The sequence below is a fragment of the Peromyscus eremicus genome, chromosome 2 (assembly GCF_949786415.1).
Source record: "Peromyscus eremicus chromosome 2, PerEre_H2_v1, whole genome shotgun sequence".
Lineage (NCBI taxonomy): Eukaryota > Metazoa > Chordata > Mammalia > Rodentia > Cricetidae > Peromyscus > Peromyscus eremicus.
The window spans coordinates 134,248,116-134,268,285 of NC_081417.1; the positions used below are offsets into that span (position 1 = coordinate 134,248,116).

The following is a 20,170-nucleotide window of genomic DNA, read 5'->3' on the forward strand; positions in this document are numbered from 1 at the left end:
GAATGCAAATCCCATCACTGCAACACACACACACACACACACACACACACACACACACACACACACACACACACAGCTGTACGCCTTAGTCATCAAGGCCTGCCCTGTGGATTCAGTCTTCCAAATAGCTTTCCCCTCTCTTCTCCCACTCCACTGTTACTCATTCTCCCTCTCTCTCCCTCTCTCCCCTCTCTCCCCTCTTCCTCTCTCTCTCCCTCTCTCCTTCTCTCCCTCTCTCTTTCCCTCTCTTTTCCTCTCTCTCCCTCTCCCCCTCTCCCCCCCCCCACTTTCACCTGACTCCAACACCAGCACCCAAGTCCCTCCTCCTCACTCCATCCCACACTGGCCTTCAGGACCTGGGCTCTGTCTCACCTAATCACTTTCAATGGCTACTTGGCATTATCCATCGTCTTTACAGAGCTTTGAAGCAGTATGGAAACTGATCTGTCGGTTTGGTTATAAGACAGACTAGTGTGTGCTCAAGACATGACTGAAAGATTACACTAAGAATTTAATTGATATTTAAAACCTTGAAAGGATCACATCAAGATGATTTTAAGGTGGCCATCACACATTCATTTGGAATTTTATTTTGAATCCACACTGGAGAATCCAAAACTGGTCAAAACCCTCATGTAGCATACTGCCCGCTAGGCCCTTTACACCATAAAGGTTCTCAATCTTCCTAACGCTGCAACCCTTTAATATAATTCCTCGTATTGTGGTGACCCCAACCATAAAATTACTTCCGTTGCTACTTCATAATTGTAATTCTGCTGCTGTTTACTGAATCGTAATATAAATATCTGAAATGCGATCCCTGTGAAAAAGGTCTTCCGACCCCCAGGTTGAGAACCACTGCTTTATGGTCTCTCTCCTGGCAGCCCCTCCAGCAGCCACCCTTTGCCTGCAGCCCTCCAGGTCCACTATTGTGCGAGATAAGACGTAAGCTCTGTGTGCCTCGGTATCCCTCCTCCGGTTGCCCTCAGAGTCCGTTCGGGTTGGTTCAGCAGCTGGGTCATCAGGACCCTGCAGAAGCGTGTGACCCGGGAGCATCAGAGCGTGCGCGCGCGTCGGAGGGAGCTGCCGGCAGGCTGTGCTCCCAGGAAAGCAAAAGGGGAAGGCGCCTGGCAGACGACAAGCTGCCGAGGCTGGGATCTGGCTGCTTCTGGCGACGGAATGTGCCCCACCCTCGCGGCACGGCTGGCATCCGCTCGGCCCCGACGGCAGATAGTATGGGCACGTGCGGAGACGCGTGGTTGTGGGTCCTACCACAGCTCCGGGACTCAGGATCCTCACACGGGACAACCCGGCCCAGGGCGCAGGTGCCTGCTTCAGAGACCCCGACGTCTCCGCACGGAGCCCGGCGTGCGCCCCGGCAGCTGGATGGGGACCCAGGACACCCATGATGGCCTCTCCCCAACCCCTTACCCCCGATCCTCCGGTACCTACCTTGGGGTCGCACCTGTTGCTCCCACCACCCCGCGCAGCAGTAGCGGTACAGACACCGGGTGAACCGGTGTCCGCGCTTGGGCCCGCCCCCGAGCCCCCATTGGTCGTGGCCCGGGCAGGGCGGGGCCGAGAAGAGCTGGATCTAGCCCCCGAGGGCAGGTCATGATCCTGACACTGGCGGGTCGGCGCCCCTGGAGCCCACGTTGCCCTGCCGGTCCTACAGGCGCGGCAATCGCCTGCCAAGCGCGTGGCGCTCAGTCACTGCGGAGCTGCCAGCGACAGGTGCGAACTCAGGGGATCCTCTGCACCGTCCTGTCCTCGCTGTCGGGGAGCTGGATGCGCGTCCGCTGAGCATCCGAGATGGCCACGCGGATCGGACTCCTCTGGCTGCTGGGCCTGGTTCTGTGCGCTCTGGGCGTCGGCCACGGCCCGCGTCCCCCGTATGTCTTTCCCCAGCGTCGTCTGGGAGTACACGAGCGCCGAAACATGCAGCGAGAGATCCTGGCGGTGCTCGGGCTGCTTGAGCCGCCCCGACCCCGTGTGCCACCCGCTGCCTCCCGGCAGCCAGCGTCCGCGCCGCTCTTCATGCTGGACCTGTACCACGCCATGGCCAACGACGACGACAGTGGGTCCCTGCATTCTCACCTGGGGCGCTCCGACCTGGTCATGAGCTTCGTCAATATGGGTGAGTGTGAGGAGGGCCCGGGTGGCCTCAGTCTCCACATGGAATGCTCATGGCCGCCTGCCTAGAAAGGACGTTCCTAGTCACCTGTTGGGAATGCTGTCCTCCAGGAGTGTGAGGACAGGGAAACACGGTGCAGCAGACACGACCACGGGAAAGGGGACTGCAGGGGTCAGGACTGGAAGATCTGAGGGCTACAGCGGGTTCCCCGAGAGTGGGAATCTGGTGATGCCCAGGTCCCCTAGGTGGCACCGGAAAACAGTCGGTCCTGAAGACTGATGAGTAAACAGAGGCTGCGATGCTGTCGTGATAAACGCAGCCCTGAAGAGAGGGACAAAGTTCAGTGTAGAAATCTGTGGTCATACCATCAAAGTGACCAGGGCTGACCCATACGCCCTGACGGCGGGTTCTGTGTAGCAGGAAGCGGGTGGGTGGGGTGCACTGTTAGAAGGTGAAGTGGACGGACTCAGACCATGACTAGTCTTGAGGGCCTGGGCCCCAGCAGTTGGACCTTGGCTTGGCATAGAGCGAGTGGCCAGGACAGTGAATGACCCAAGGTGAGGCTGTGACACTCTTCAATCTCCCAAAGTGTGGCTCCTTTCTCCAGGTATCTCTTGACCTCGGGACCACATTCTTCTACTAGTCTTTTTTTTTTTTTTTTTTTTTTTTTTTTTGGTTTTTTGAGACAGGGTTTCTCTGTGTAGCTTTGCGCCTTTCCTGGGACTCACTTGGTAGTCCAGGCTGGCCTCGAACTCACAGAGATCCGCCTGGCTCTGCCTCCCGAGTGCTGGGATTAAAGGCGTGCGCCACCACCGCCCGGCTCTTCTACTAGTCTTAAAGGCATTTTCCCCAAAGCCTTTTATCTGTAAGCATGAGTGTTTACTTTTGGTCAGGTCCCCATCTGCTTCGCTTCTGTCTGCGACAGGCAGCCTGGGGTGTAGCAGACACTAGACTGGGTCTGGTACCAGGCCTTGAGCTGAGAGCAGGGAGAGGAAGGACCTTGCCATGGCCACCAGTTCCTTTGTGTTGTTCATCCTCCCAGGGGCACGGGGAACAGCCACAGTCTTCACACCTATTTCCCAGGCAAGGGCAGAGAGACAGTGGCAGCCTGTAAACCGCCTGATAAAGGCCCAGGCTGCATGGCTCTGTATCCAGTGCTCAGTTTTTGACATCCCTTCCAGGGTAAGAGGAACTTTCCAGAGTGTAAGGGGCAGCAGCAGGTGTATGGTATCATCAACCACTTGTTTCCTGCCTGAAGGTGGGAAAAGGGGACGGCGGTACCTGCACGCTCCAATCCACAGGTGCTGGTGGTTATAGTAAGGGAGAGCACAGTGAAGGCCGAGGCAGGCCTTCGCCAGCACTGAAAGCCCACACAGCCAGGAGGGGGCTGCAGCAGTGGGATCCGGAGACTGCCTTCCTGCTTAAAGACCAGGATTGGGTACTTAAGACAGACCACGTGTGGGACCGAGACTGGCCCTCCATCCTCAGGAAGGCTGGCCTAGAGTGCAGGAATAGAAAAACTGAGGATAGAGTTGTCCAAGAATGTCCCCCCCAGGGGAACCTCTGATCAAAATGAGTCACCACCCAGCCCATGCCTTACTCCCCTCCCCCAACTTTCTCCTTGGGTCAAGACAGGAAACAGCCCTGGTGGGAACTGTTGCGGTGGACAGAGCAGGATCCTGCAATGCACCTTGAGAGGCATCCTTTGCTCTCTCCAAGCCGCACATCACTTCCTTCCGGGACCCCTAGTAAATCACTAGAGATAACAAATGGACGAGCAGGAAGCCAGTGGAGGGTGAACCAGGTCCAGTCCCAGCTGATCCCTATCTCTGCTACCTGCAGCTCAGCTTTGCACATACAACACAATTGTCAAGTGAGCTGCTCAAGGTGACTTCTGCTTGTAATCCCAGCACTCAGGAGGCTGATACAGGAGCATTACTACAGCTTCAAGGCCAGTCGGGGCATCAGAGTGAGACCCTGTGTCAAAACACACATATAAACAGAAAGAGGGCATGAGGTAGATATTCCTGTATGTCTGTCTTGCACATATTTAAACCTAGAAACAGCTAAAAGCCAACCAAAAGCTGCGTGTCCTGTGTTGAGAATTTTCTTAGAGTCCAGAAGATCTTCGGCCTTTCACATGCTTCCATTTGTTACTGGCTCCTAGCAACAGTACATGAATTGTATGGGAAGCCCTGCTTTATGAACTCAAGTTCAATGGCTAGCCCAGGCCGACACAATGTGTTGAAGGCCACATCCATAGTTATGGATTCCAAATCGTGTTTCCTACCATGACGTGTCCCCCCCCCACATTGCCTGAGTGTTCCAGCAGGATCCGTGGAATTAACAAGCAGACCTTTGCTTGGTGTGGACTCACTGTGGACAATCGGTTAGAGCACCCCCTTTATTTTGATGCACTGGCCACACTAGTCAACTCTCCTAGCTACAGTGATTTTCCCTGCTGAGTGCCAGGCCCCGTGTGTCAGGTACGTACCCGGATGACTTCTGTTGGCAAGCCCAGGCCCAAGCCTGAAGGTCAGGGCCCGGGAACCAGCATGCCACCCACAGCAGCAGCATCCCAGGGTGTCAATGGCTGTGACCCCGTGGAGCAGTGTGACAGCAGACTCCTGTCCCTGGTGTCCCTGAACTAAGTTGGTACTCTCAGCACCAGACCCTATTCTCATCCCCTCCTGACCCACCCTCAGTCCCTGCTGGTCTCCGTCATTGTGAGCTCCCCTCAGTGGTCCTGTTTCTGGTCTGCTGTGATAGTATCGGAAAAGCAAGATGCCTCCCAGGCCTGATCCTCGGCTGTTTCATTGGCACCTGCTGGCCTCACTGCCCCGTCGTGGGCTGGGTGGCCTCAGGCCCTCCTGTCCTTCCCAAGGGTGGAAGGGGGGCAGGAAGGACCAGCTCTGCTCATGTCAGTGGACAGGCAGGCGGCTGTGTTCTGGATGGGGAAACTGAGGCACAAATAGCACCAACAGTCAGAGTCCAGGCAGGACCACATGGAGCCATCTGCACGTGCATGGGCCCCTTTCCCAGCCCAGGAGATTTTCTTCTGGGGCCTCAGATGGCCAGGCAGGGGCAGCAATGAACCGTGGTGGCCAGATCTGAGGGAGTGAGAGACCAGGCCTTGGTCCCGCTCTGTCCCTGCCAGCCATGTGACTTTGAGGGTGATGCTTTCTCACCACTGACCTCAGGGTCACATCCTTTGACCCTTTACCAGGGAACTCGGTCATTTCTTTACTCACTCGCTCATCCATCCATCCATCTCTTCCACAAGTAGTCAGGTAGTACCTACTATGTGCCAGGAGGCCTGGCTCTGGTTTAGTTGCTGGGGAAGTCACACAGAACAGGCGCTGCCTGTGTCCTTTCAGAGACGACCTTCCGGTGGGAGAGACTACACGTGTCATGAAGGCGGCTGTCAGGGGTGACACACAGCCACCCCACCCCCAATTTGGAAACAAGAGGACCTGAGAAGGGCTGGGTCAAGGGGCTTTTGACCTGGGGCTCACACGGAGAGAATCCCCCTCTTGACTACTCTCACTGTGGTTGGCCTTTCCCGGCTTCCTTCTCTGAGCCTCAGTTTCCCCCTCTGTGAAATGGAGCTGTTGGTCTTTAAGGGGCTTCCAGTGCTGACTGAGATGATAGCAGCACTGATCACATGGCCAGACCTCCACATCTGTCCCTGCACTCGCATTCACAGTACTGCCTCAGGAGAGTGAGGCTCAGAGAAGGCTGGTGATATTCCCAAGGCCACACAGCAACTCGTCTGCATCCTGTGCTTATGCCCTCCATACAGCTGCCTCCATCCTCAGTCGGGGGCCTGTCCTGTCTGTCCCTAGATGCAGTAAGAGCTACTGTATTAGACTAAATGTGGATGTATGCTGTAAGCTGAGAATCCTGTTCATAACGTGTTCCTGAGTTCACAGTATTTTCATATGCTCGTCATATAAAATTCAAACCATCCAAAAGCAGGGGCTTGTATGAGAACCCTAATTTTACTAGCCAGGCCCCCAGGGCTTTGTAATTCCTACTGGCAAAGATTCGTTTGGCTTGTTTTATTAAAAAAAAAAAAATCCCACATTTTTATTTTTTATTTTAATTATGTATGCACTATGTGTATATCTGTGTATACACGTTCATGTGTGTGGGCATATATGTGTACACAGGTGCACATGCTTGTTGGGGGTGGGCAAAGCTGATGTTCCGTGCCTTCCTCACTTTATTTATTGGGATAGGGTCTGTCTCAGAACCGAGAGTGCACTGCTTCTACCAAGATTAGCTGGCTAGCCCGCTTGCCCTGCAGGATCCAGTCTCTGCTCCCCGAGTGCTGGGAAATACCCCAGGAGCAAGCCTGGGTCTCGCCACAGTACTGAGGCTCCTGGTGGGAGACATTCCTTCAGGTGCAGAATGCACAGGTCACCAACCCCAGGGCCCCACCCTCCTCTGAGGTCCTGCGTGAGCCCAGGAGCCCAGGGTCTTGTAAGTCTGGTGTGGGGCCCTCAGCCTTTGGTACCAGCTGCATAGGGCAGTCATGCCCAGCCCCGCCTCCTCAGGGCCTGAGGAACCTGTCCTCACCCTCAAAGGCCCCGCCAGGGAAGGAGGCAAATCTCACAGCAAGTGCGGACACCAGTGGCCTCTGATGGAGACTCGCTGTGACATGGCTGTCACTCAGACCAGCAGTAGCACCCCAGCCCCAGGAGCTGTGAGTGATGGACACTGAGCCAGTGTCCTGGGGAAGAACAGAAGGTCACTCTCTCTGTCCCCGGAACACAGTGGCTTGATGAACAGGCTGCTGCCATCCATCCGTCCACCAGCCATGTTCAGTTACTGCCCTAAAGAGCTCACCATCTAGAGGGGACGCACCCCACTGACACGAGGGGACAGACCCACAGCCTAGTCACACTACACCACTGAAGGAAGTCAGGGAAGGAAATCAAGCAAGGCAGGACCCTGGAGCCGGGTACTGAAATAGAGACCACAGAGGAATGCTGCTTACTGGCTTGCTCAATGCGGCTTGCTCAACTTGCTTTCTTATACAACTCAGGACTACCTGCTGAGAGGTGGCACGGCCCACAGTGGGCGGGGTCCTTCCATATCAATCATGAACCAAGACAGTATCCTACAGGCTTTCCCACGGGCCAATCTTATGGTGGCAATGTCTCAACTGTGGTTCCCTCTTCTCAGATAACTCTAGCTTCTGTCAAAGTGACATAAAGCGAGCCAGCACAGGGACCTGTGGAACCGAGTGTCACTTTCTCTGTGGCCAGGGCATTGCTTTTTGCATATCTTTCGATGGTTTTGTCCAGCATGTCTGGGATTCTTGCACAGCGTGGTCAATTCACTTGATTTTGCAAAATGCCTCTACACAGCATTGCTATCTGTATCTGTCTTACCTGGTGACAGTTACCTGTCTGATCTTAACTATTACTTTCTCAAAGGCTTTACTGACCCTATGGAAAGCATCCAACTCTTCTCCATCATTCATGAACCTATGATCCCTTCTCTTGCCTTAATACCAGCTAAAAGAAATGACATTCCCTAGTTGGCTTTTTTTTTTCTTTTTTTTCTTTTTTTTTTTGAGGTGGGGATGGTGTGGGATCAAACCTTATACCTCACACATTTACAAGATTGTTTTTATCATTACATTCCACTTTTCTTCTTTCTCTTTCTTTCTTCTTCTTCCTGCTCCTCCTCCTCTTCTTCTTCTTCAACAGGGTCTCACTATGTAGCCCTGGCTGTCCTGAAATTCACTCTGTAGACCAGGCTGACTCAAACTCGCAGAGTTCTGTCTGCCTCTGCTTCCTGAGTGCTGGGATTAAAGGCGTGCGCCACCACCTGGCCCTCCCTTGTTTTTTAAACCCCGTTAGTGCTGAGCTTACCTGTCTTGTTCACCTCGGTGTTCCCACTGTCTAGGACAGATGTGCAGAAACGAGCAGAGAACCACAGCTGTTAGAGAACGACACCAAAACACCTGCTCTGACGGTAAAACTTCGGAGACATGCTGAGGTGTGATGGGACTCTATCCTTCCCATCCTGGTCTGGGCCTGGAGCCTCCTACCTGCCTCTATAGAGGCGAACCTGTCACCCAGTCCACCCCAGCCCTGCTGGGTGCCGGCCACTGCAAGCTTAGGTCCTCACAGAAAGACAGGAAGCTGGCTTCAGCTTTGTTCTGACAGTTCAACCTGGTGCTTTGTAGAACCTGGCTTGCGGTCAGAAAGCCTAGTACCACAGAGTGAATTGTTAAAGACTTGGAAATGCTTAATTAAAATCTCTGTTAGGTTTGGAGAAGACACTGGGCCGCTTCAACCGCTGCTTACTGGCAACTCAGAGTTTTTTGGCATTTGAAAGTGAAAGGAGGGCCTGGATGGTGATAGCATACTTTTTTAATCCCAGAACTCAGGAGGCAGAGGCTGGTACATCTCTTTGAGTTCGAGGCCAGCTTGGTCTGCAGAGCAAGGGCTATACAGAAAAATTCTGTCCCTAAAAACAACAAACAAAAGGAAGAAAGAAAGAACGAGAGAGAAAGGAGACTTCCCTAAGTATTCTTCCGTGGGCATTTCTGTGCAGCTGGGCCAATGTGGGATTTGTTTTTCAGATTTAGCCTCTGCCCTGATAGCTGTCCCCACCCTGGGCCCACCTCAGCTGTCCCCCACATCCTCTCCTCCCCTCACCTTCATGGGGTCTTGTAGTTGGGCTCCCCCACTATGTGGCTCCCACTGCTCAGAGCACAGCAGTGTTCTCAGCCCTGGGCTCCAGCTCACTGCAGACATGCCCCCACTTAACTCAATGCTACACCCCACAATGGTGGTCTGTGCACAGCAGCCCTTCACCAGTGCACAGCATCTCTCCTCACTTAGAGTAACCTTTGCCATCTGCTAAGACTGCTTCCCATCATCCTCCGGGGCCTTTTGAAAGCTCCCCTCCTCCAAGAAGCCTGTTTAGCTCCCAGAACACAGTGGGACAGACTTCTCCAGCACTTGACGGCCTGTCCAGGAGTTTGTTGTCCTACATTTGATTTTTATTCCTTTCTACTTCTGTTCTTCCACTTTTATTCTGTACCCTAGAGGACACGTAGGTCCTTTGTCCCCTGGTTGATGGCACTGGGTTTCCCTCCCTGTCCTAAGGTCCTTCCGCGGCCGACTTTGTAATGTGGCCTGCACACTGCACATCCCTCTCCCAGGACACCGAGGGAAATTCAAACAGAATGGACAGCTCAGCTCAGCTGTCAGATCTGAGCCCCCCACCCCACCCTCTCATCAAGGGCAGGCTCTGGGTGTCCTCTGTCCCACTGAAATTCAGCCAATTATGTCCCTGTAGACAGGGTTTTACCCTGGAACTGTGATAATGTTCTGCCTTGGGACCAATGTCCACCTTGCCATTGGCTCAGGAGCTCTGAGAGAAGGCATTTGGATTCACTGATGGGTCCAGGGTCCTGCTGAGCACTTGCTGGGTTTCCCTCTATACCACCTCCTGGGGCCTGGTGTGCTCCCAGAGCAGACCACAAGCCTGTGCGTAGAGCAGGAGCGGGCCCCACTCCGGCTGCCTGGGGTCCTACTCTGAGCACAAGCCATCCTGGCTCCTGGTGATCACCTCACTCCCACTTTGTCTTCCAGTGGAGCGAGACCGTACCCTGGACTACCAGGAGCCACACTGGAAGGAATTCCTCTTTGACCTAACCCAGATCCCTGCTGGGGAGGTTGTCACAGCTGCTGAGTTCCGGATCTATAAAGAACCCAGCACCCACCCACTCAACACAACTCTCCATGTCAGCATGTTCGAGGTGGTCCAGGAACACTCCAACAGGTACCTTCACTCTGCCCAGATGCCCACCTCACCTCACGGTCTCATGGTCTAGGCTCTGGCGGGGCATGTCCCGAGGGGGCATTTCCAAGAAAGGAAAGGGGGGCGCCTCCTAGGAGAGGTCCTGAGACGTGAGGAAAGGGCTTGGCCTGGAACTCCCTGCCCTGCCACTATGACTGTGGAGCCCTCAATAGGCCACAGTACTGAGCCACTGAGCCACTGAGCCAGTGTCCCCATCAGTAGCACACGGACACAGTAAAATGCCAGGGGTTGGTTATCAGTGGACTGTGGTACCAAAGGAGGCCAGTCCAGAGCCAAGCAGGGAAGAAGCTCTGAAAGAGGACCCCAGGCAGGCACAAGACACAGGCAGCCATGCCGACCTCAGCCCTTGGTTAATTGTTCTTTCATGTCCACAGGGAGTCTGACTTGTTCTTTTTGGATCTTCAGACGCTTCGATCTGGGGACGAAGGCTGGCTGGTGCTGGACATCACAGCAGCCAGTGACCGATGGTTGCTGAACCATAACAAGGACCTGGGACTCCGCCTCTATGTGGAAACCGAGGATGGTGAGGCTGCAGGGCTTAGCAGGAAGCTGCCCCAGGGGCGGTGGGAGGTGGTTCCAGCAGAGGCTGCCAGCCTAGTCCACGGAGCCCTCTCACTGGACCATGCTTGGCCTCTCTTGAGGACTCAGTGGGTAGAGTGGCGAGGTCCTGGACAGGGGAGGCCCTAGCCAGGGTTGCCTTCCTGTCCCTCCTACATTACAACTGACATCCTGAGAACCAGCTCTGGTACCCTCTAGGGGAGAGGGATGGAAGTGGTGGGGGTGGAGGGTGGCGCTTCTCCAGGGGCAGCAGGCCTCCACTCAGAGAGATTCTGCAGTAGGAAGGAGGCGTGGGGGATCTGCAACCCAGGTTCTGAGTGCAGAGGCCTGGGCTGTCCCTGCTCTGCAGTGTTGGAACTCAGTTTCGTGTCTACACAGGTTTATATTCACTGCTTCACTCGCAGGGTTTTCCCGGGACATTTCCTTCATGGTGGCAGTGAGGACAGAAAGGACAGCAGGACAGGAGACTGGCCTGTCCGGGGTCCAACAAAAGGCTGGAGGGATAACTGGAAGGAGAGGGCAGAGAGGTGGCAGGGGTCACTCTGAGTTAGGGGAAACTGGCAAAGTGCTTGGAGAGTTTTAAGCAGTTTAAAGCAGTGGGCGACAGATGTGACTGTGGTTTTAAAAGACCAGGCTAACTTCAGCCTCTCCAGTAGGGGATCCTAACCACGCCCCCAGGTGAGTTCTCCTGGGTACCACGGGGCCCCAGAACTCACTGCCAGTTGTCAGCAGCTCTTCCAAGAGTTTCCAGTGTCTGTCCAAGGCTCTTGCCAGACAGGCCAGAGGCAGGGATGGCCAAGGGTGTCCTCAGCCAGTGAGACCCATGGCGATCCCAGTCGGTGTCCTCCCTGCTCTATGACGCAGCGCAGAGGCGGCCTGGGGCAGGCTCACAGGGTGCATCTGGCCTTTCCCTCTCTGTCCCGGTCCTGAGAACCGCGTGGCCCGTGGACCATGGCGGCGCTGAGGCTTCTGGCGTGGGCGCTCCCCCGCGGGGTCTCCGCCCGCCGCCTACAGCCCGCGCTGCCCCACCGCCTTGGCCTCCGCTTTGCTAGCGACCGCTGCGGGCGTGTCCGCTTCTACAAGGACCCGGTGAAGGCGGTGGAGGGCGTCAAGGACGGGTCCACCGTCATGCTCGGGGGCTTCGGGCTCTGCGGCATCCCCGAGAACCTGATCGGCGCACTGAAGACCAAGGGCGTGAAGGACCTGAAGATCGTCAGCAGCAACGTGGGCGTGGATGACTTCGGCCTGGGCATCCTGCTGGCCTCCAAGCAGGTCACGCGCGTGGTGTGCTCGTACCTGGGGGAGAACGCTCTGTGCGAGCAGCTGTACCTGGCGGGCGAGGTGGACCTGGAGATGACGCCTCAGGGCACCCTGGCCGAGCGCATCCGCGCAGGTGGCGCCGGCGTGCCCGCCTTCTACACGCCTACCGGCTACGGCACGCTGGTGCAGGAAGGGGGCGCCCCCATCCGGTACTCGCCCGACGGCCACCTGGTCACCCTGAGCCAGCCGCGGGAGGTGCGCGAGTTCAACGGCCGCCACTACCTGCTGGAGCACGCCATCCGCGCCGACTTCGCCCTGGTCAAGGGCTGGAAGGCCGACCGCTCGGGCAACGTGATCTTCCGGGGCAGCGCGCGCAACTTCAACGTGCCCATGTGCAAGGCCGCGGACGTCTCGGTGGTGGAGGTGGAGGAGATCGTGGACGTGGGCTCTTTCGCCCCGGAGGACATCCACATCCCCAACATCTACGTGGACCGCGTGATCAAGGGGCCGAAGTACGAGAAGCGCATCGAGCGCCTGACCACGTGCGACAGCCCGCCCTCGACCATGAACAAGAAACAGGCCGAAGCCAGGACACGCATCATCAAGCGCGCGGCTCTCGAGTTCGAGGACGGCATGTATGCCAATCTGGGCATCGGGATCCCTGTCCTGGCCAGCAACTTCATCAGCCCCAAGATGACGGTCTACCTGCACAGTGAAAACGGGATCCTGGGCTTGGGCCCGTTCCCCTCGAAAAAAGACGTGGATCCCGACATCATTAACGCGGGCAAGCAGACAGTGACCGTGATTCCCGGGGGCTGTTTCTTCGCCAGCGATGACTCTTTTGCCATGATCCGCGGGGGACACATCCAACTGACCATGCTCGGTGCCATGCAGGTTTCCAAATACGGTGACCTGGCCAACTGGATGGTGCCAGGCAAGAAGGTGAAGGGCATGGGCGGGGCCATGGACTTGGTGTCCAGTGACAAGACCAAAGTGGTGGTCACCATGGAGCACTGCACCAAGACAAAGCAGCCCAAAATCATGGAGAAATGCACCATGCCGCTGACCGGCAAGCGCTGCGTGGACCTCATCATCACCGAGAAGGCTGTGTTTAGTGTGGACCGGAAAAAGGGGCTGACGCTGACGGAGCTGTGGGAGGGCTCGTCGGTGGACGACGTCAAGGCCACCACAGCCTGCCCCTTTAAGGTGTCCCCCAACCTCAAGCCCATGCAGCAGATCAAACCTGATGCTTGAGGAGCCCTGACCCCCGCCCCCTCCCTCCAGGGCTGATTTGCGAAGGAGTTAGCGACCACAGGGGACATGCTGAGCAGCAGCACCTGGCCAGTGTGCCACTGGCTTCTCGGGCTTCCTGATGCCAGATGGTATCTTCTCAAGAGCCGTGTGATTTTAATTAAAATTCCTAAACTGAGCCTGTGTGTCCTGTGCCTAACTAAAGCCCTCCGCTACAGCCGTGGAGGAGACTGGTCCCCGTCCTTCACTTTCTGTGACCTTCACATACAAGGCTCCAGAGTGTCCCCTGACAGGTCTCAACACCAGTGCTGCTCCTCATAACTGAATCATGAAACACAGAGGCAAGCATAAAGGCGGGAGGAAATCCAGAGTTCACCCGGTGCCACTTTACCACTGCCTTGGATGCAGAACTGCAGATCTTTGAGCAGGACGAACACTCTGGCTTCTCTTCCTGGGGCTTGTTTCTGCTCCTAATTTTGTTTCCCTGAGTCTGCCTGCTCCCGACTTCCTCCTGGGAGCTGCTTAGGTGTCCACAGAAGAGAGGCAAGGCCTGTTTCCCGTGGGATGAAACTGAGGGAAGATGGTTGGCACTGGTATTCCACCTGAAAAACCACTGTACATAAACAGTCCCAGCGTGTGTCAGAAGAGGCCTGGGCTTAGCACAAGTGGAGTCTAGAATCTAATCAATGTCACGGATGAGTTCTTACCTAGTAAACTGCAGTGTCTCCTGGTGCCCATACCACACTGACATTCTGTTCCGGAAGTCCAGCAGGCCTCCCCTCCTAACCCCAATGTGGCAGCTCTGGGGTCTCTCATTCTGAATTTGTAATCTCACGATGGAAGTGAAGAAAGTTATAGAGGGTGTGTGTGTGTGTGTGTGTGTGTGTGTGTGTGTGTGTGTGTGCTCGCGCGCCAGTGACATCAAAGGAAAACAAGTGTGCCTGAGCCTGGAACACGGACGGCCTCTGTGTTCCAAAGAAGCCGGGGCTCTGGGACTCCACAGGGCCTGTCCTGGGTCCCAGCCTGCCCCTTGTGTCATTCATAGGGCCTGACACTGTGGCTCTCACCACCCTTCCTGCTCACAGCTGCTCCATCTTCCCATGTGTGGCCCTGGGGCCTTCCCTATCTTTCCCTCTGTGCCTGAGGCTCTGCCCCCTCACAGCACCTGCTTCCCCAACGTCTTCACTCTGGGCCCCTCTTCCTGCGTGACCTCATCTGAGTCTCTTCTCAGGGCCAGCCTGCAGCCCCACATCTCTCAGCCTCGGTCCTGGGATGGGGTCTCTCGAGCCTAGCACATTTCTTAGTGGCAGGTGAAGTCATAGGTCAAAGGCTGGAATGAGGAGTTTTCTTTCAAGTGCCTGGTGGACATCTGGTGTGCAGTCCAGCTGTTTGAAGGACTGACCTTTGAGCGGACTGTCCACCACAGGCAGACAGTGGCCTTGACTCCATGTGTAATGAAGGGCCTGGTAAGAGTGCAAGTGGAGCAAACAGACCTGAGTGTGCCCATGAGTGTGTTCTGTTTCATTACAGTTTTGTGTGGGGATTATATCCAAGGCTTCGGCTTACTAGACAGGCACCCTGCTACTGAGCTGTGGCCTCGCCCTTCGGGTTCTTTTACATTTCTTCCAGCACTGGGTGGAACCTGGGACATGGAACATACTAGTGTCTTTGTCACATTAGTGTCTGAGATTTTATATATGCACATACATGCATGTACATGTGTGCATCGGTGCTTGTAACATGTCAGCTGAACATCAGCACTGTGTTTAATGATCTATAAAGTGAGCATTGTTGGGCTTTGGTGTAAGGAATCTCACACAGGCACAAAGGGAAATGGTTCTGAGTCCTGTCCTGACTCCAGAAAGGAACCTGACTACCTGGTGGGAGGTGAGCCCACCCAAAGAGAGCTGCTGCGTGTGCGTGGTTATTGAGACCATTTGTGTGGTTATTATACTGTTTGACTATTTGGTTGGTTTCTCAATACTTTTTGTTTTGTTTTTTAAGATTTATTTTATTTTATGGGTATAGGTATTTTGCCTGCATGCACAGATATGTGCATCACATGCACCCCTGGAACCAGATCCATCTGAACAGTTGTGAGTGCCGTGTGGGTGCTGGGAATTGAACTGAGTCCTCTAGAGGAGCACCCAGTGCTCTTAACCACTGAGCCATCTTTCCAGCCCCCTTTCTATTTATACTTTGAAAATCTCATATATGTACACAATGTATTTTGATCATACCCACCCACCATGACCTACATCTTCTTCTTGTTTTTTTTTTTAAAACAGGATTTCTCTGCGTAACAGCCCAGCCTGTTCTGGAACTTGCTTTATAGATCAGGCTAGCCTCAAACTACAGAAATCTACCTGGCCTCTGCATCCTGCCTGAGTGCTGAGATTAAAGGCGTGAGCCACCATTGTCCGGCCACTGCCTACTTCTGATTCGCCTAGTGCCTCCCTGTCTGTTTCCCAACTTCATGGTCTCCTTTTTTTTTTTGGTTATTAATAACCTAGGCCCTGTTACTGCTGCCCAACCACACTCGGATTTGGGGCTGTTCTCTGCAGTGCAGGTAACCTACCAGCAGCCAGATCTATTTGGCTTTTTGCTTCTTTGAAGACCAGCAAAGCCGGAGCTGGTGGAGGAGGCTTTGCTCTCCTGGGTTGACGGTGCTGTAGAGGCATCTGCAGTCTTTAATGGATCAGGGGACCCCCTTCCCTTTTATAGGCTCCACTCTTCCTGTGGACAAGCTCCGGGCTGTCTCCCTGAAGCCCCTTCCTTCTTTAAAGCCATAGGCTGGCCTGGTGAACACACACTCGGCACTGGAATGAGCCTGATGTGAACTGAACCCTGAACTTTGTTCTGACCTCTGACCCTGCTCAGCCTGAGGCCTTGGTAGTGGGCATCAGTGGGCATCAGGGCAGTGAATGCCCTGCCCTTGGATAATCAAGCTTGTTGTGCTGGGAGAATAAGGCCCAGTGATGTCCTTGCAGAGGCTGCCATGAGCTGGTGTGTTATGAACCTCACATTCTAGTCCCCAGGAAGTGCAGGATGAAGATGGGACCTGGGTGTTAGATCACTGGACCAAGGAAGTCTGGGTCCTGAGCATCCCCAGCAGTGGACTCTGAGTGACTGTGACTTGGGTTATTATGAGGACCAACTGAGGACATTAATGGGCGAAACCCTGACACCTGTCAAATGTTCCCATCTGTCAGGTTCTCCCCAGCAGGAATGCCTGTGGCTACTGAGGTCCCTGTCCCTGTCACCTCAGACCTGCTGGCCAGAGTGCTTGGGTTGGTTCCCAGATGAGGAAACTGAGGGTCACAGGTGCCACACCACCCCCCCACAAGTCAATCAGTCTGTCTATTGTGTCTGTCTCTGTCTCTCAGGGCACAGCATAGATCCTGGCCTGGCCGGTCTGCTGGGACAACAAGCACCACAATCCAGACAGCCTTTCCTGGTCACCTTCTTCAGGGCCAGCCCGAGTCCTGTGCGGGCCCCGCGGGCAGCGAGGCCACTGAAGAGGAGGCAGCTAAATAAAAGCACCCGGGTGCAGCCCTCCAACAAACATCTACGAGTCTCTGGTAAGGGCCGGGCTGGATCTGAGGCCTCCTTTACAAGTTGAATCCTTCCAGTCTGTCAGCTAGGTCTTATTAGAGCCCATTGTCCTTTTCTGTGTGTGCCTGGCAGGGAGGGTGGGCTGTGCCTGGCAGGGAGGGTGGGCTGTGCCTGGCAGGGAGGGTGGGCTGTGCCTACAGGGAGGGTGGGCTGTGCCTGGCAGGGAGGGTGGGCTGTGCCTGGCAGGGAGGGTGGGCTGTGCCTGGCAGGGAGGGTGGGCTGCTATCAAGAGTCTGCAGAGGAAAGCAGAAGCCGAGTGTGTCAGAGCACAGCCACACCCTGTGGGGATGGGGAGCCACCGAGGACTGTTGAGCTGGGTCATGGCATGAGCAGGGATCCAGAAGTGGAACTTGTGATCCCAACAGTTCAGTTTCCTGTTGTCCTTCATTTGTAAATGTGCCTGTCATGCCCCTCCCCACGGGAGTACCATGGCAACTCCGTAGAGCAGGAACCCTGAGGAGACTTTGCACCTTTCTGTCCTGCAGATGGTCATGGCGCTCGAGGCAGAGATGTTTGCCGTAGGCACGAGCTCTACGTCAGCTTCCGGGACCTCGGCTGGCTGGTAATTTCTGCCTCTCCTCTCTGAATGCCTCCTGCAGAGCCTGGGGTCTCCAGGGTGGAGGTGGAGCTACTGTGCCTTTAGTGTGCATGAAAGCTGTGAAAACAGAGGCAACCTGAGCCCTCTGCCCAGTAAACTGTCAGCACTATGACAGGGAAACTGAGGCAGGGCCTTTGGGCTCTTTCTGCTACAGCTGCTGCAGGAGGCATGGGGGCAGCTGTGGAGGAGACAGCAGAGGAGGGTGAGGTGTGGAGGACAGAGCTGGGGTCCAGCCCTGCCTGCTGAGGGTCACTGAGGGGGATGAGGGTTCACAGGCACAGGTCATCCTGTGACAGGACCTATGATGATGGTCAATGGAAGGACACTGATGTGACTCACCTTTCCCCACCCACAGGACTCAGTCATTGCCCCCAAAGGCTACTCAGCCTATTACTGTGCTGGAGAGTGCAACTACCCATTTACCTCCTGCATGAACTCTACCAATCACGCCACCATGCAGGCCCTGGTCAGTATCACAGTGACCTTCTTGGGACCTGAGGGACTGGACAGGCATGGGGGTGGATAGAACAATGGCAAAGGGAACTTGATCTGCAGACTTCGCCATGAAGTTTGGTTCCTGCCCCTCAGTAAATGCTGTTGCTCACATGGGTGTCTCTGGACAGACACCTGAGCATACAACGTGCACTGCACATTCACAGGTGGGAACCTGTGGACTTGTGTGGGTCCCAGACTAACGTAATACAGCCTCTGGAGTCAGACTGAGGTGTGCACACAACAGATGGGTGCCCACTAGGGGCCTGCATGACCCATGTGCCCTGTGTATCCTGGTAATCTGGCCTCCCAGATGTTCATGTGCTTATCCATCCTGCCTGGCTGGGGGACTCATGAACCCTCAGCTTTGGGGCCTTCACTCCTCCTGGGCCTGCTCCCCACTTCTTTCCTGGCTGTCTGTTCTCACAGGTTATAGTACTAATGAGCAGCAGTCTGGGCCACTCAGTGATGGAAGAAGTTGCTAGCAGGAAGGCAGTTGCAATTGCCCACTGCCATATATTTGTGCTTTGTAGAGCCTGGTGTTGAGACTTCCTTTGAGAACATTTTGTCTGGAATCCTAGCACCCAGTGACCTTGGCCTTGTGTTTACCTAACAGACAGCTGTGCCAAATGATGCTCTAGAGCAGCGGGTCTCAACCTGTGGGTCACAATCCCTTTGAAGTTGAATATCAGATATCCTGCATATCAGATATTTACAATCCGTAACAGTAACAACATTACAGTATAAAGTAGCAACGAACTAATTTTGTGGTTGGGGTCACCACACCATGAGGAACTGTATTAAAGGGTCGCAGCTTTAGGAAAGTGGAGAACCACTGCTCTAGAGTGAACATCAACACTTAACAAGCTGCTTTGAGCCATTATTAAGTGTCCTTTCACAAAGGGCACTGGTGTTTGCTGGATGCCTGGAGCCACTGTCCTGGGAGATGCTCAGCCTGATAGAGGAATGTGCATGCTTTAGAGAGGGGTAGAAGGATCGGCACCTGTTTCAAGCTCAGTGACACCATCAGACAGCCACAGGGACTCCATGCAGCCTGTTTATCACCTGCAAAGACAGCTTTGTCTCAGAAATTGAGGTTAAGCTACAAGAAGGGGAGAGTTCTTGAACTTATACATTTGTTCCATAAAACGTTTCTAGTTCAGTTTGCAAAAAGAGACTGCCCCTTCCACAGCTTATACCTACCGGGTGGGGATGTAGTAAAAGAGCAATTCAGGGCAGTGAGGCACCAGAGGGTGTCCCATGGCACCCAATGCTGGGGACCAGTAAGCTTGAGTCACAGCAGAAGTGGATGTGACAGTGGACCAGGGGCTGAGAGTGCCAAAGGGCTTCTGTATCAGTCCCTGCAAGCCAGGTGCCTGGGCTGTCTTGAGGGCAGTGGGCAGGGCAAATGAGCAAGGAGGAACCCGCCCTAGCTGCAGGTGGAGAAGGGGCTGAGATCTTCTGGAGGGGTAGTGGGTGGGAACTGGGACCATCAGGCTCATGTCCCTATCTGCATGCCCTCCCTACCAGGTGCACCTGATGAAGCCAGATGTCGTCCCCAAGGTGTGCTGTGTGCCCACCGAGCTGAGTGCCATTTCTATGCTCTACTATGACAGCAGCAACAATGTCATCCTGCGCAGGGAGCGCAACATGGTGGTCCAGGCCTGTGGCTGCCACTGAGTTGGCAGCCTGCTGCCATTGGCCCATTATCTGCTCAGCCCCTCTGACCAGGAAACAGAGACCCTATCAGATCCAAGGCCAAGGTGGAAAAGTCAGGTTTTCAACTCTTATGTCCATGTTCTGCCTTTGTCACAGGCGTGGCCCTCTCCTGGCCCCTCTGTTCCTTTCCTCTGCCCAAGGGTGGGAAGATGGTCCTGGTTACAACCCTGGTCACCTAAGTCCCCAAGCTGCAGCCCATCTCTGCCCCTCCCCCAGGGGCATCTACTGAAAGTCCTTTGGGATTGGCACAGAAGTCTAATTTACCTACCTATTCATGATGACTACTGGGCCAGCCTGACTTGAATCTGGAGCACTAGATGGACCTTAGGCTCTTTAGTATCCACCAGATACTTAGGTGTGTGCAGACATGACCAACTCCCTCCATTATTCCATGGCCTGTCCCTTGGAGGTATAAAACGAGATTTCTGGAGAAGCATTTTAAAAAAACATGGAAAAGCCAGGGATAGTGATGCACACTCTTAGTGCTTGGAAGACAGGCAGAATTACCATGAGTTCAAGGCCAGCCTAAGATACATATCAAGATCTTTCAAAAGAACAAAGAAAACAACCAAACAAAACCCTTGTGTATTTATGGATCTCAGTCACTAAACCTCTGGCCATAGACAGGCGAGGCCAGGTGATGAACAATCTGTTGTGGATTTGACATCTGGAGTCAGCCATTGCCATTAAGGAAA

The 20,170-nt window shown here is 54.6% G+C and overlaps 2 protein-coding genes across 2 annotated transcripts; both read left to right on the top strand.

Moving 5' to 3' along the window:
- The first annotated feature begins 1,812 nt into the window (after positions 1–1,812).
- On the top strand, positions 1,813–19,546 carry LOC131904007 (bone morphogenetic protein 8A-like). Its single transcript, XM_059254911.1, has 7 exons — positions 1,813–2,137; positions 9,754–9,943; positions 10,357–10,505; positions 16,438–16,632; positions 17,152–17,228; positions 17,620–17,730; positions 19,287–19,546. The coding sequence occupies exons 1-7, from the start codon at positions 1,813–1,815 to the stop codon at positions 19,434–19,436; spliced, it is 1,197 nt and encodes a 398-aa protein (XP_059110894.1). The 3' UTR covers positions 19,437–19,546.
- On the top strand, positions 11,458–13,625 carry LOC131904005 (succinyl-CoA:3-ketoacid coenzyme A transferase 2A, mitochondrial). The gene has a single exon (XM_059254905.1). It carries the CDS (start codon positions 11,492–11,494, stop codon positions 13,052–13,054), a length of 1,563 nt encoding a protein of 520 aa, XP_059110888.1. The 5' UTR covers positions 11,458–11,491; the 3' UTR covers positions 13,055–13,625.
- Positions 19,547–20,170: the final 624 nt, after the last annotated feature.